This window comes from Hypanus sabinus, chromosome 2, assembly GCF_030144855.1.
Source record: "Hypanus sabinus isolate sHypSab1 chromosome 2, sHypSab1.hap1, whole genome shotgun sequence".
Classification (NCBI taxonomy): domain Eukaryota; kingdom Metazoa; phylum Chordata; class Chondrichthyes; order Myliobatiformes; family Dasyatidae; genus Hypanus; species Hypanus sabinus.
Window position 1 is genome coordinate 84,692,029 of NC_082707.1, and position 17,155 is coordinate 84,709,183.

At 38.7% G+C, this 17,155-nt stretch overlaps 2 protein-coding genes across 4 annotated transcripts in view; one reads left to right on the top strand and one right to left on the bottom strand.

The window, feature by feature from the left end:
- The window catches only part of LOC132380432 (coagulation factor IX), a 39,169-nt gene extending 23,747 nt beyond the window's left edge, over positions 1–15,422 (top strand). The window contains exons 6-9 of the mRNA XM_059949229.1: positions 1,621–1,755; positions 7,290–7,477; positions 9,527–9,644; positions 13,547–15,422. Of these exons, the coding sequence (XP_059805212.1) occupies positions 1,621–1,755; positions 7,290–7,477; positions 9,527–9,644; positions 13,547–14,097 (992 nt within the window). The 3' untranslated portion in view covers positions 14,098–15,422. The remainder of the gene's footprint in view (positions 1–1,620; positions 1,756–7,289; positions 7,478–9,526; positions 9,645–13,546) is intronic.
- Positions 15,423–15,565: 143 nt separating this feature from the next.
- LOC132380441 (protein IWS1 homolog) overlaps positions 15,566–17,155 on the bottom strand; it is a 64,000-nt gene continuing 62,410 nt past the window's right edge. For all 3 annotated transcript variants that reach the window (XM_059949240.1, XM_059949246.1, XM_059949254.1), the window contains one exon: positions 15,566–16,346. In XM_059949240.1, coding sequence (XP_059805223.1) covers positions 16,221–16,346 — 126 coding nt within the window. In that variant the 3' untranslated portion in view covers positions 15,566–16,220. The remainder of the gene's footprint in view (positions 16,347–17,155) is intronic.

Here is a 17,155-nt window from a genome sequence, read left to right on the forward strand (position 1 = left end):
TAAAACAATGTTGACCTTGTGCATCTGCAACCTAACCAGTTCCAAGAACTGTGGATAATGCCAGATACTGGAAGTGTCCAAACGTCTCAATGACCAGTGAAATCACGAACTACTGGTTGGTCCTTTCAGTTCTTAGACTCTCCCCAACCTATCACACCCCACTTTCCAGATGAGATCCTTGGTGTTCCAAACGCCATCCAGCTATTAAACCTAGAAGATGGACACTGTTCTATCCAGCTGATATTCTTGGACTCACTCCTTTGACTCCTCAATGGCATAACAAAGCAAAGGCAGCAACAGTTAATATGGAATTTCACTGTTGCCATGCTCTGTGAAGAGAGGGAGCAGGATCAGGAATGTAGGAGAGCAAGTGGGTGTGATTTTTTCCCAAGGTTTCCTCCTCTAAGTAGGCATAATTTCTATTAATATTTTTCATTGGGTGATGCAATTAGATTTTCCTGCACATTTTGCATGATATGGGTTATTGAAATCTCAACTTCACAAGTGAAGATGGAACAAGAGAGATTTAGTGCATTGCTGGTTTTGTCCTGCATCAGAGGGAGACACTAATGAAGTTCATTCACCTTTTCCTGTTCCTTCACCCACTGCAAAGATTCATCTTTTCACAATAGTTAATTCAGCAGTGTCAGTAGTGTTAAAGTTAATACAGAAATTCACTGTCATATTGGATTTAAGAAAGAATTTAAGAAAGAATGAAGTTTGGTTATATTTAAGCCTTCACCAAATGAACATTTAAACACTGCAGATGCTGGAAGTCTGAAATAAAAACAAAAATAAAATTATCTGCAGTTGGCCAGTCAGCATCTAAGGAGGGAAATGAATGTTTTGGGTCAAATGTTGAAGGCTCCTGGCCTACTTCCCTACATAGATGCTGTCTGACCTGCTGAGTTCCTCCACAGGTTTGTGAGTGTTGTGTCTCCATTAAATCTGCTCAAACTTTTTGCCTCAAAACAACTACATCTTCTTTAGTCTCTACATGAAATATATTTGCACATCCTTGGTATCATTCTATGTATATTCTAAGATTTTGCCATCCTTTCTAAATTGCAGTTGGCATAATACTCCAAATGGTTTATAGAGATAACCCAAGGAAGTTTAACAAAGTATTTTTGTGCTCTGTGCTTCTATGTGGCCTTTTTAAGGCATATTGCCACTTTACCCCTCATCAGAGTGTTTCCAAGCCCTCCTTAATGTTACATCATTTGGCTTAGTTTGCCTCATAACACATTATTTCACACTTTTATGCATTAAGGCTAATTTGCCGTGTAGCACGTTGGACAAATCTATATCGATGTTCTTCTTACACGTGCTTCTATCCTTCTCAGTTTCCTCCATCTCCAAGTTTTGGCTGAGCTTCAAACTTCTGAAATTCTGTCCTGAATGTTAAAGTCAATATCTCAAAAAATGAGCAAAAGTTCTAAACTTAGCCCCTCAGGGGTACCACTACATGCTTCCTTTTAATCTGAAAGAATTGCGGTCCATCGTTATGTTCTGCATTCTTTAGCACTGTGACTGTCACACTGTTATTCACTTGGGCTTCCCTGACTCAGTGGCCAAAAGGAGTCATGTATTCTTTATTTGTGTTGTTCTTTAATTCAGAAAACCTCAACTGTGAATATAAGAATGGCTTCTGTCAACAGTATTGCAGCATCAACAGAACGACAAAAATGCCAACGTGTTCCTGCGCTGAAGGTTATCAGCTAAATCAAGATCAACAGCACTGTTCTGCAAGTGGTACTAGTTACCATTTCTTATTTTTACACACAAATATATATATAAAATTTACTAATGCTGACGGGATCACATTGTTCTCTACTCCCAAATACTCCTTGAACAGAGTGGCCATATCACTTCAAAGGACAGATAATGGTCAACTAAATTGGTGGGTTTTGAGTTACACATTGACCAGCAGATTTCCTACTCTGGGAGACAGTAGCAAAAACAAATGAACCAGATGGATTTTTAAATGCCAATAAGTCAATAGTGCATTTATTTCAAATTTACTTAATTCCATTAATTTAAATTCCATGGTATGATTGAAAATGGTGTCTCCAAATTAATATCTCTAGCCTATCGAGTGACTTTCAACCAGTCTTGCAATTAATTCAAAGCTATCAATTCAGTAACTTACTCCTCAGCCAAGTGCCCAAATTAACTTTAAGCCAATGTTGCAACTTGGGATGTGAACTTCTGCTCGAGAAATTCCAGACTAAAAATCGGATTATATGAAATATCTACAATTTTTATCAAAAATCGCACATAAAGGTATTAACATAGAATATAGAATAGTACAGCACATTACAGGCCCTTTGGCCCACAATGTTGTGCCGACCCTCAAACCCTGCCTCCCATATAACACCCCACCTTAAATTCCTTGTATTGTATAAATTCATGTATACCTGTCTAGTCGTCTCTTAATGTAGTATATCTGCCTCCACCACTGATTCAGGCAGTGCATTCCACGCACCAACCACTCTCTGAGTAAAAAACCTTCCTCTAATATCCCCCTTGAACTTCCCTCCCCTTACTTAAACCCATGTCCGCTTGTACTGAGCAGTGGTGCCCTGGGGAAGAGGTGCTGGCTGTCCACTCTGTCTATTCCTCTTAATATCTTGTACACCTCTATCATGTCTCCTCTCATCCTCCTTCCCTCCAAAGAGTAAAGCCTAGCTCCCTTAATCTCTGATCATAATGCATACTCTCTAAACCAGGCAGCATCCTGGTAAATCTCCTCTGTATCCTTTCCAGTGCTTTCACATCCTTCCTATAGTGAGACAACCAGTATTGTTTGATCTTTTCCAGCAGGTATTATTTATTTGGAAATTGGACAAGACACTCTCTAATTCACTTAAGCACACGTCATTTTACTTTGCATTTTGTGCATATAATATTGTCATCAACCTGCCTAGCAGAAATTATATAGAAGTTCATGGCCTACAATCTTCACTTCTCACTCATAGTGAAACAATGAACAAACCACATGGCAAGTTGGGAACTTTATGATTTAAAAGATCCTGATGCAATAGCAATGTTAACAGTACTGAGACAGCACATTGATTTCACATGCTGCAGACAAGCATCACTAATAAAGGTCTCAGGGCTTGAGTACCTTGCTGCAAGGCCCTTGCATCTATTACCATAATGACCAATATGGCAATGGCTTGATTGGGCAGCTACAAGATGTGGAGTGTTTGTTCAGCACATATATTAACTCTTACATCCTCTAAAAGCCCCTTCTCTTTTCCCTCCTGTTAATTTCTCTACTCCCTCTACACTTTCCCTCATTTCTGTGGTAGCAGCCAACTGCAAATATACAAGTATGGGAGAAGACCATGAAAGTGGTGATATCTTAGTTTCTCAACATTATTGAGGTGACCCCTGACTTACTGTAAGTAAATGTCACATCCATTTGAAGTAATAAAATGAATGAGATCCAATTTCTAAACATCATGGGCATGCTAGGATGGACACCATAGAAACCTAGAAAGCCTACAGCACAATATAGGCCCTTTGGCCCACAAAGGTGTGCCGAACATGTCCTTACTTTAGAATTTACCTTGGGTTACCCATAGCCCTCTATTTTTCTAACCTTCATGTCTCTTAAAAGACCCTGTTGTTTCCACCTCCACCACCATCACCGGCAGCCATTCCACGTACTCACCACTCTCATTAAAAAAAAAACTCCTCTGTACTTACTTCCAAGCACCTTAAAACAATGTCCTCTCGTGTTAGATATTTCAGCCCTGGGAAAAAGCCTCTGATTATCCACATGATCAACGCCTCTCATCATCTTATACACCTCTATCAGGTCACCTCTCATCCTCCATTGCTCCAAGGAGAAAAGGCCGAGTTCACTCAACCTGTTCTCATAAGGTATGCTCTCCAATCCAGGCAATATCCTTGTAAATCTCCTCTGCACCCTTTCTATGGCTTCCACATCCTTCCTGTAGTGAGGTGACCAGAACTGAGCACAGTACTCCAAGTGGGATCTGACCAGGGTCCTATATAGCTGCAACATTACCTCTTGGCTCCTAAACTCAATCCCACAATTGATGAAGGCCAATGCACCGTATGCATTCTTAACCACAGAGTCAACCAGTAGCTTTTCTTTCAGGAAATGTCCCATTAGGGTGTGGACCACATTGACATATACTTCCAAAGGTTTCCTAGAAGCAGTTATAAATTCCATGAAACTTTTGATATCGCTGGGTAAAGGAGGAAATGATGGGGTTTGTAAATCTATTGATTTCAACCTTCAACCATTAAAACAGAACACGTCTAAAGTATTAATGTGTTCTAACCTTGATGTGTTTGTAAGCTCACTGTACATATGATCTGACACTTCATGGAATATGACAGTTCCTGAACTTCTGGTAAGTAAGTTCAGGAAGCTCATTACTTGCTCTATGCCAGTTTTTACTCAAATACTTGCTGCTGCAGAGTCTGTTCCCTGTAGTTAGCTGTGGGAATATCTTAATCTTCAGTCAACTGCAGTTTATTATGATTATATATGAATCATTATAATTTATTTAACCTCCTAGATAATACTTCAAAAATAGTTATTAGTGGAACCTTCATATTCTTCTTTTGTAATTTATTTTTATTGAAGTTTATCATCAAACATACATTTCCATAGATGTATTTCAGATACTGTACATATATATCATTTAATCATATTTGTCACAAATCTCCACATAATAGTTATCTGAGGTATTCACTCATAGAAAGGAGAGGAGAGAAAGAACAATCAAAATAAGAAAACTACGTACAAGTAGGGAGTGATCTTTCTTTTTACAACATATTTATTGACTTGTGAGAATAAAACTAGGCCTATGAGGTGTTATGTAGTTAAACCATTTTTCCCAGTATGAATCAAATTGTTCCAATTTATGATTAACAGATGCTGTTATCTTCTCCATTTTGTAAATGTCCTTTGTAATTTCCATCCATGTATTTAAAGCTGGGCTCTCCTGTGATAACCATTTCCTGGTAAGGGCCTTTTTACCAGCCACCAAGAGTATATTCATTAAATATTTATGTCTTTTCAACCATTCTTGAGGTATATACTCAAAATATATGGTCTTACTTTCTAAGGGTATTTCACATTTAAAGATGTCTTGTAGGGCATTATGTATCCCACTCCAACAATCTTTGATAACGGGGTATTCCCCGTTATATATGATAATGGTTTACATTTTGATTTCCACAACTTCTCCAGTAAACAGGGATGTTACTATCATAATGGGATTTCTGAGAGGGTGTAATAAAATATCTTATCAAGTTTCTTCATCCGAACTCCCTCCATTTCTGTGAACTGGTACACTTCCATTGATATCTCCAAATTATTGTCCATTCTTCCTCAGATATAATTATCCCTCCTTCCTTCTCCCATTTTGTTTTAACATATGAAGTCAAATGAGTTTTAGGATTTGACAAACCCTTATACATGCTTGAAATGATTCTGCTACCATTGTCTGAATTAAATGCTTTTCTAAATAGCTCTATCAGACATGTACTTGCCTTGGTTACATTTTTAACCATCCTACTAACATACTGTCGCATCTGTAAATACTGATAAAAGTCTTGTTTTTCTAATAAATGTTTCTCTTTGAGCATTTCAAAACTTAATAGTGCTCATTCTTTCATCATATTACAAATAGCAGTTATTCCTTTAGCTGTCCAGTTCTTAAATCTAGCATCCAGTTCATTCGGCGTAAAATCTGAGTCATATGCACACCATTTAAGAATTGCAATGTATCTCTCTAGTTTATATTCTTTTATAATAGTTTTCCATATTTTAAGAGTCCTTTCACCCCCGGGTTATCAATAGTATTTATGTAACTTCGTAGGTTGTTATCAGCCAAAATTGCCTGTATGGGGATGGAAAGTATCCTCTCCTCAATGTTTTTCTACTGAACATCCTATGATGGGTTACACCAACATATCACAGCTCTCAACTGTGCTGCAAAATAATAATCTTTAAGAGAGGGTAGGCCCCATTCCCATCCCCCCTTTTTTCCTTGGCTAATTGCAAAGTTTTGAGTTATGGCCTCTTTCCTTGCCATATATATCTTGATAGCATCTTGTTCCATTCATTAAATTGATTTTAGTTAATCTCTATTGGTAGTGTCTTTGAAAAACCCTGTTTGCTATGCCCAAGGATTTAAAAAACTCTGTTTGCTGTGCCCAAGGATATCTACTTTCAATTTCTCTCGGTGGCCTATAGTTATATGAAAGTTTTACCTATGTTGATCTTGTATCCCGATAATTGGCTATATTGTTCAAAGGATTGCATAAATTTAGGCAAAGAGTATGTTGGTTGCCCTAGATAGATCAGAATGTCATCCACATAACAAGCCAATTTATGCTCTGTCCCTTTAATAGTAGTTCCCCTGCTATCTTCATTTTGTCTGATGTATTGAGCTAATGGTTCCAGATATAATGCGAAGAGTAGTGGTGACCATGCACAACCCTGTCTCATGCCCTTTTCTAGGGTAAAATTATTAGATAGATATCCATTGATTTTAATCCTAGCAGTAGGATTGTCATATAGTGCCTGTATAGTTTTAATAATTGTGTCATGTAGACCAAAACTATGTAAAACTCTGTAAAGAAAATTCCAATTAACCGAATCAAATGCCTTTTCAGCATGCTTCAATTTAATTTTTTTGTATATGATCCATAACGTGACGTGTCCTTCGTATATTGTCTTGTGTTTGGCATTGTATAATACCTGTCTGATCATTATGTATCAGTGTGGGTAGAAACTCTTTTAATCGTTTGGCCATGATTGAGGTAAATATTCTATAATCCACATTAAGAACAGATATTGGTTTAAATGACCCGCATTCCATTTTATCCTTGCCTTCTTTCGGTATAGCTGAGATTATCGTCTTCTTCCAGCTAGGTGGCATTCGTGCCTTTCTTAGAGCCCAGTTCAGTGTGGGGAGTAAAACAGGAATTAACTCATTTCTAAATTCTTTGTACCACTCTGCCGTATACCCATCTGATCCTGGTGACTTGCTTAATTTAAGCCTACTAATTGCAGTATTTAGTTCAGCTTCAGTTATGTCTGCAGTCATCGTTCTATTTTGTTCTTTGCTTAAAGTGGGTAACTCTAAAGAATTCAGGAAGGTGTCAATCTGGGTTATGCTTCCCCCGGAACTTTGGAATACCGAGTTTTGTAAAACATTTCAAACGCTTCTTGAATTTCACCTGGCTTATTTTTTATGGAACCTTCATGTTCTATTGAATTTGTTACTTTCCAGTGAAATACCCATGTGGGAGAATACCTCTATATGGATCACCAACTCGCACATTCATTGAGGAAGAATATTCCCTCAACGATACAGATACAGACTTTGAACACTTAAGAAAGTTAAATTACTCTGAATCAGATGCTCGGATACGAATTATTGGTGGAGACCTTTGCAGACGGGGATTTTGTCCTTGGCAGGTTTGTAACTCAGCAAGCCATAGAAATAAGCTTAATTTTGTGGACATACAATTGGAATGTGTGAAGTCCGGTTGTATTTTGCTATTTTATAAAACGTAAATGGTATTTTCATAAACTTGGCATTTAAAGAGTACCACTAACCACCTCTTCCCAGGGCCTGCTGCTGCACAATTGTGCACACACAGAGGTGTCTGGAAATAGGGATTGCTGGAATATCCAGAGTGGGATCACTGGGATGAGATCTACACAGTACAAAGAGGAACAGGAAGTGAGAATGCAAAACTAAGAAATTCAAATTCCTTGGGAGATGGTGTTGCCCCTTGGTAGGGCAAATGCAAGGCAAGATCCTTAACGGTGTTGTTGAGCAGAGAGATCTTGAGATCCAAGTTCATAGCTTGTTGAAAGTGGCTACATCTGTCAATAAGGTGGTAAGAAGGGTTATGGAACGCTTGCTTTTATCAGTCAAGGCATTGAGTTCAAAAGTCAAGAGGTTATGTTGCAAATTTATTAAACTCTGGTTAGGCCACATCTGGAGGATTGCATACAGTTCTGGTCACTCCACTATAGGAAGGAAGTTGAGGCTTTGGAGAGGGTGTGGAAGAGTTTTACCAGGACGCTGCCTGGTTAAGAGGCAGCATGAGAAGCTGGATAAACTTGGGTTGTTTTCACTAGAACACCGGAGGCTGAGGGGAGATCAGGAAGAGGTTTGTAAGATTATATGAGAGGCAAAGGCATAGATAGACAGTATTATCAGACATTTTAACCAGATAGAGGCCATGCACTGAAGGTGGGTGGGGGGGTTAGTAGGTTCAAGGAGGATGTGACGGGCAAGTTTTTTTTAATTCAGAAAGCACTGCCTGGTGTGGTGTTTGACGCAAATACATTAGAGGCTTTTAAAAGACGTTCAGATAGGCACATGGAGAGGTATGGGTATGATTTAGAGAGGAGGGATTAGTGTTTGGATGTTTTTGATATACTTAGCAGCTGGTTCAGCACTACATTGTGGGTTCCAGTGCTCTGCTGTTCTGTTCTGAATTAGAACTTGATGAATTCCCATCACTGGACTGGGACCTTCTAAAAGTAACCCCTGAACTGCTGCACCTACCCCACCCCCCACTTCAAGCAGAGATGTTCTGAAAGCATGGCTGTTGCAAGCATTGAGAATGATCCTCCATGAAGGGCATTAGACCCATCAGTGAAGAAAGGGAGTCATGCAATCAGATTCTCCAGACTGTTGTTTTTTAAACTAAGGCCATGGAAGTAGTACAGAAGGTGATCTAATCTGGATGAAAGTACCCCAATGAGATCTGTTCAATATTGTACTGTGAATATAATTTCATGGAATTAGTTTGATTGTTGCTCAAGTAATTCTCAGTATGCCCGAGTATCTCACACTCTACGAGCCTCACAGTCTCTCAGAGATACCTCCTGTACCTAATAAAGGGGCCATGTTCATGGCCTTCTGCTGCTGTTGCCCATCCAATTCAAGGTTCAACATGTTGTGCGTTTGGAGATGCTTTTCTGCACACCACAGTTGTTACGTGGTTATTTGCATTTTTATCCACTGGGAGAGTTTTGTTTTTTTGCACCATTCTCTGTAAACTCAACTGCTGCACATGAAAATCATAGGAGATCAGCTTTTTCTGAGATACTCAAACCACCCTGTTTGGCAACAACAATCATTCTGCAGTTAAAGTCACTTAGATCACATTTCTTATGTTTGGCCAGAACGACGTCTGAATCTTTTGACCACATCTGCGTGCTTTTATGCATTGAGTTGCCACATGCTTGGCTGATTAGATATTTGCATTAACGAGCAGGTGTACCGGTATACCTGGTAAAGTGGCCACTGAATTTATTTTTGTAATTACCTTTAATTTCAGGCATTTCATTGCTATCTCACTATGCAAAAGAAATCATTAGTGATACAGCATTATCTAAAATTAGGCAAATCAGCTTTAACCTTCGTGGCTGTAATGCAAAGCTCCAAACGGAATAAAATCTATTACAACTACACACATCTCATGTATTTGCTTTTGCTGTTCTTAGGTATTGATACAGATGAAGAATGGTTACGGATTCTGTGGTGGAACATTGATCAACAATCGTTGGGTTGTGACGGCTGCTCATTGCTTTGATACAATACATCCACACTCAGTTACAGTAGGTAAGATGCAGTAAATGTATTTTAGAAAAAGATTTAAACATCAACAAAAAAAAAAATCAGCATTGACCATTAATCTGGTTTGTTAGTCACACTCAGATGCAAGTGGCTTTCCTCTTCATTGAAATTAACTTTTGGTAGTTTTAAAATTTAATTGCTTCAAGCAACATTGAGTAAAAGATGAATATAAGAACACATCAACAAAAGCACCTAGAAACTGCACTCGTTCTTTGGTGTGTTAAGTGGAGAGCTGTATATAAAGCACTGCATCCTGTTGGCCCCTCCATGGAAATCTATGAAACTGAAAACACATTTGAAATAGCACTAAGAAGGTTTGAATACAGAACCATGAGCTTTGTGATGTTCTCATTGACAACTGCTGAATCTTGAGATAGAGTGTGTTCACTGAACAGCTGCATAAAATGCTGCTGGAGTCAAAAATGAATAAAATGGGGGAGTGAAGGGTGGGTTGGGGAGAGAGAATGCTGCTTGCAGCTCTGATGTTAATAGTGAAGAGATGACTGACTTTCAGTACCATGTCTGTTAAAGGCTGATGTGCTGTGAACAGAACTGTCATATTTTGCTGAAAATTGTTAATCCTATGATATGCTTCTAGCTTTGTTTGTGAGTGACCAGAGGTTGAAGGTTGCCCCCAAATCTCCATTTATGCTGGCAATAGAGGAAAGATAATCCTGACAGTTTTTTTTTTAAATTAGAGAATCAGCATAAGACCACAAGTGATAGGAGCAGAATTGGGTCATTTGGCCAATCGAGTCTGCTCCACCATTCAATCATGGCTGATCCTTTTTTCCCCTACTTCCCAGCCTTCTTCCCATAACCTTCGATGCCGTGTCCAATCAAAAACTTATCAAGCTCTACTTTAAATACAGCCAGCAAACTGACCTCCACAGCTGCCTGTGGTAATAAATTCCACAAATTCACCACTCTCTGGCTAAAGAAATTTCTCCACATCTGTTTTAAATGAGGCTGTGCCCTCTTGTCCTGGACTTTCCCACCATGGGAAACATCCTTTCCTTATCTACCATGTCTAGGCCTTTCAACATTTGAAAGATATCAATGAAATCGCCCCTCACCCTTCTAAATTCCAGTGAGTACCAACCCAGAACTATTAAACGTTCCTTGTATAAATCTTTCATTCCCAGAATCATCCTTGTGAACCCCTTCTGAATCCTTTCCAATGCCAGCACATCTTTTCTTAATGAGGAGCCCAAAACTGTTCACAATACTCAAGATGAGGCTTCATCAATAGCAGAACACCACTAGTCACTAATCAGACAAGGATCCTTTCATTCCCACTCAGATTTGTACCAATCAGCCAATGCTCCATTTATGCCAGTAACTTTCCTGTAATACCATGGGCTCTTAACTTGGTAAGCAGCCTTATGCGTGGCACCTAGTCAAAGGCCTTCTGAAAGTCCATATATACAAGATCCACTACATCTGTCCTATGTGTAATCTCCATGACTTCATCTTTAACAACTGACTCCAACATCTTCTGAGGTCAGGTTAACTGGTCTATAGTTTCCTTTCGGTTACCTTCCTCCTTTCTTAAAGAGTGACATTTGCAATTTCCTAGTCCTCTGGCACCATGCCAGAGTCCAATGATTTTTGAAAGATCATTACTAATGCCTCCACAATCTCTACTGCTACTCCTTTCAGCACCCTAGGATGCAGTTAATCTGGTCTGGATGACTGATGTACCCATAGGTCTTACAGCTTTTTGAACACCTTCTCCCTTGTAATAGTAACTGCACTCACTTCTCTTCCCTTCCACCTTTCAACATGACTCACTGCAAGTGTCTTCCAATGAAGACTGATACAAATTATTCTGCCATCTCCTTGCCCCCCATTATTTCTCTGGCCTCATTTTCTAGCGGTCATATATCCACTCCTGCTCCTTATATTTTTTAAGCATACTTAATAAAGCTTTTACTATCCATTTTGATATTGTTTACTGGCTTGCTTTTATATTTCATTTTTTCCCTCCCAATGATTATTTTAAGTTGCTCTCTGTAGGGTTTTAAAAGCTTCCCAATCCTCTGTCCCCACTAATTTTTGCCTTGTTCTATGTCCTCGCTTGCTTTTACATTAGCTTTGACTTCCCTTATCAGATAGTTGTACTATCTTGCCATGAGCATTTCTTCATTTCTAGAATACATCTATCCTGCACCTTAATTTTTTTCATCAAGTCACACCACTGCTGCCCTGCTGTGACCTCCTTCAAACTGACTTTGGCAACTCCCCTCTCATACCACTGTAATTTCCCTTAACTCCACTGAAATACTACCACATCAGATTTTATTTTATCCCTATCAAATTTCAAGTTGAACTCAATCATAGTGATCACTGCCTCCTAAAGGTTCTTTAACCTTAAGCTCCCTAATAACCTCTGGTTCATTACAGTGTAGCTGATCCTCTAATGACAAACTGATCTAAAAAGCCCACTTACAGGCTTTCAACAAACTCACTCTCTTGAGATCCATTTCCAACCTGATTTTCTCAATTGACTTGCATGTTGAAACTATCATAACATTGCCCTTTTCTATTTCCTGTTGTAATATGTGGTTCACATCCTCACTACTGCAAGGAGGCTTGTATATAACGGCCATCAGTGTCCTTTTACCCTTGCAGTTTCTTAACTCAACCCACAAGATTCAACATCTTCCGATCTTATGTCACATCTTTCTACTGATTTGATGCCATTCTTCACCTTCTTATCCCTCTGAAACAATGTAACAGGCCCTGATAATAGGCCCTTCCTGCCCTATGAGCAAAAACCCAATTACACCCACGTGACCAATTAACCTATTAACTTGTCCATTTTTTTTTTGGGGGGGGGGGAGTGGGGAAAACCAGAGTACCTGGAGGAAACAGATAATGTCATAGGGAGAACTACAAACTCCTTATTGACAGCACGGAACAGACTCCAAGCCACTGGGGCTGTAATAGCTTTAAGGCTGCTATGGGTATCACTGTTTGCACTGTTTGTGCATCTGACTCCCTGTACGCATTATTTTACTTGTGTACAGCTATGGAAGTGACAAGACCAATTTCCTGTGGGCTTAACTACACTGGAAAATCATCATGAGCATGATCTCAGCTGAGTAGCATTACCTTCAAGTGTGATTTCCACACAAAAAAATTTTTGCAAATTGATCCAATTTCTAGGCTATGGTTTATTACAGGAACACAAAGTATACAAGTTGTACTGTGATATGAGTATCCACTTCTTCCAAAATATTAAAAGTAGACATTGAACAGTTTTTATAGTGTTTCTCCCTCATTTCCATCTTCCCTTTGCTCATTTTCTTGACTTCAGCTGTATTAATTTCCCTCTTAATTGCCTTTCTCCTTAGTACTTCAGACTCTACAATCTCACTCAGGCATTTTCTGCTCATCCTGTCTCAGCTCTTTAGTTACTCCTCTCCTTTATCTGTCAGCTTGCATCCTGTTGAGTATTTCAGCATTTTCTGCTTTTAGTTCAGATTTCCTGTATTTAGAGTTATTTTTATCCAAATGGATTCTCACCAGTTGATTTCACTGCTCTAAAGTAAAGCTTTTGCTTTAGATTTGAACAAAACCTATTATAGCATGAGACCACCTAAACAATAGTGTACATTCTAGTTTTTTGAGGGAATGATCTACTAGTTCTATTATTTCACTCCTTTTTCGTAGTACATTTCAGAAAGGATCAGGATGCTGCCTGGCCTACTGAGTTCCTCTGACATTTTGTGTTTGTTGCTTGAATTTCCAGCATCTGCAGATTTTCTCTTGTTTAGAATGTCTATTTGAATTGGTTCCAATACCCATTCTGAACATATCAGATTATAAAAACTGTAGAAGTTAAATGACTGGTTCTTACATTTTGTTGTTAATCCCCACAGGTGAATTTGATAAGCTCCGGACAGAGACCTGGGAACAGAATGTTTTGGTGAAGAAGTTTCTGACACACCCTCAGTATAATCCAGTAACATATGACAATGATATTGCCCTGTTGTATTTGAATCAGTCTGTGAATTTTACTTTTGCTGTTGCTCCAATTTGTCTGCCCAATCACAACCTGGGCAAGCTGCTACTGCAAAGTGGGAAAGCAGGAATGGTAAGTGGTTGGGGCATAACCTCCCAAAGAGGCAGACTATCCCGATTCTTGCACAGAGTGCAGCTTCCTTACATTGAACAGGCCACTTGCATGAAGTCAACAAAGTTGGAAGTTACAGATAATATGTTCTGTGCTGGATACGCAGATGAATACAAGGATTCCTGCAGAGGGGATAGTGGGGGACCGTACGCAGTTTTATATCAAGACACGTGGTATCTGACGGGTGTGGTTAGTTGGGGTGAAGGCTGTGCAAATGCAGGAAAGTATGGATTATATACTAGGGTGCCAGCTTACTTATCATGGATACATGATAATTTATTGCAACACAGCTACTGACTTACAACCACCATAATGGCATCATAGAAAGAATAAGCTCTGATTGTGAATAATCATCATGACACTGGGTGGTTTTCTAAACAAATAGCTAATAAATTTGCAAACTGAAAAGATTATGTAGAACCAGTTTCAAACTAAACTAGCAGTTTTGCTTAAGATGTTTCAGCTGGTCATATTGCAGCCTAGAGATTACTGATTACTCCAGTGTTACTGAATGCTCATTGGACACTAATGACAAATATATTAACAAAAATGCTACCATTTGACTGCATGAAACTAACAGAAATGATCAAATTTGAACATTTTTTTAAAAAAAAAGTTATATAGATTATATTTTGATCACAAACTTCTCTCAGAGTTAGTCTTCAGTGAAGCTGTGGGTTAGAACCAGATTCAAACATGGATTTGAAGCCCATGTGGCAGTACACGATCTGCCACTATCTAATTATCTTACAGTTTTGGATGTTTAATAAATAAACTCCTTTGCAAATGCTGACAACTGAATTTCCCCATATTGGACAGCTGGTATCTTTTAATCTATTACATAAAAATCAGACAAAATATGCAAAACTACAAACAATGCCTAAAGCCCAGTAACTTTTCAGTTGTATATATCTTGGAAAAGTTTTCTCCCCCCCCACCATCGAAAGTCATTTAAGCTTTACCTCTATTCAAACATTAGAGAACTGTCTCATTTTCCTACTGTTAACAGATCTACATCCAGAAAGCAAATACACTGTGATTTTGCTCAGACACAGTTAGACACGAAGCACAAATTTCCAAGTGTCGTAGCTACTCCTTTCACTCTAAACTGGGACCTTGAGGCATGGAACAGTAGAAACTTCCTTCACCCAGGGCATCTAGCAAATGGGCTTTCCCCATGTAAAATCATTATTAGCAGGGTTTAAAAATAAGCTAGTTACTGTCATTAGTTTTCTGAAATATGTATAAAAGCTTGCATCTCTTTGAATAAACCTGCTAAGCCAAGACACTTGCTACAAATTACACTGATTACACCTTTAAGAGTTTGAATTAGTCCTTTGAATCAATTATGAATTACCTGTGACACTGATTGTGTCATTTGTTCCCACTAAAATGGTTTCTACCTGAAGTCTGAAACCTTACACTGTCTCTTACCCACATCCCTAATAGTGATTTCTAATTTTTCTTCTAATTTGATTTTTATTTTTAAATTAAGCACTACTCATCTTTCTTTTGTAGAATTTCTCATAATTATTCCTTACCCAGTTTGCAGCATACTATAAAAGAAAGCATTCTTTGAGAGATGCTCGGAAATAATGAAAATTAGTTCACAGTTGTTCTCAGCTCCCCCCCCCCCCCAATAATAAATTGCATGAGATTATTTTCTTAAGATAACTTTCTGATTAGGTCATTTCCAACTACCAAACGAGCAAGGTTACAAGAGGACCAATATCTGTAAATAGCCACCAACTACTGAGAAGTGAAAACCTTTACAAAGAGGGGTTTATTTGTTTAAAAAATACAACTTGTGTCTACAATTACATATTTCATCACAATCTATGTTTGAACAAGACGATTAGCCCAACCTTTAACATAGATATCCACTTACAGACCTACCCAGAGCTTACTGAAAGATTTAAAAGACCAGAACGATGCGAGATTGCACTGATCTTGCAGAGACAGCACATGATTCAAGCCATAAATTCAAACACAGCGCATGTCTATATTTAATTAAGTCCTTTTTACCCCTGTTTTCAACTTAATTGGGCAATTTGGCTTAATGCCAGGCAGCTGTGTTCCTCCTCTACTGGGCACCGATGTACTTTTGTAAAAGAAGTTTGATCAACCTCTATACATGCAGTCTTCAGTGATGTAAACTCATTCATTCAATCTGCAGACTGGGTTCATCAAATATGCTGTAGTCAGAAATGTTGACTGGATATCTGGGGCTCAGATATGACAAAATGTTAGTTCACCATTTCAAGACTTTTAAAAAAAAATCTCTTGAAAAGAATGCTTGAAAACAGAAGAGAGCAGAGGAGGTATGTTGATTCCATTGGGCTGGATGGTAGCAGCGCACAATTGTGTTTGTAAGCTGTTGCACGAATGTTACCCAGCTCCAAGTGACTAATAAATATGCATTACAGAGGCATGCGATTGCCTTCAATGCTGATCTTTACTGCCCGAGATGACTTGGTCATTTTCTTGATGTCTTGAAATCGGCGCATTTGCTTGTCAAGACGATTCAATGTTTTCTTTACTGCTCCCTGTGAGGGACGAGGCAGAAGATTGATACACATCAGTTCACTTTGCACAAGTACAGTACTTCCCTGCATATACTGATGAGCCCTCAAATTTTCTTCTTTTAACTTTAAACAACCTGAAAAGTTTGCAGAATTGCAATTGAGAGTCTTCATTAAAATGTTTTAGTATTTGATTCTGAGCTGAAGGAAATATCTTAGAACGAGGCTTCACTGTGTTCTTAGAATAACCTAATATTTTGATCAGAATGTTGAAACGGACAGCATTCTAACTGGGGATTTTCGTTATTTTAACGATCAAGCAGTGCATAAAAGTAGATTTATGAATAAGAGAAAACAACTCACCTAATAAGAATACCTTCAGGATGCAATGAAATTGTGTGTACAGCCTGCATATGATCCAATATCATTTAATGATCCACAAGGCAGGAAATGACAAAGACATTCTTCCTTCACTCATTCCACTCAATCACGCAGAATCAGAATAAGGATTTCACAACACATGTCTGTTCTAAGTGGGCGTCCCTCTATTCTGAGGCTGTGTCCTCTGGTCTTTGATGCCACACATCCCCCCCCGCCCCCCCCATTCCTCTCCACATCCACTCTACTGAGGCCTTTCAACACTTGACAGGTTTCAATGAGGTCCTCTCCTCAATCTTTTGAATTCCAGAAAGTAAGGATCCAATTCCAAGATGTCCCTTTTTGCTTTAAATGAAGATATACATACTAGATCCCACAATATTGAACAAAGCCCTTTCAAGTACACAGAATCAAACCGTGCCATCATCACCGACGACCAGAAGCCAGATTGTCTA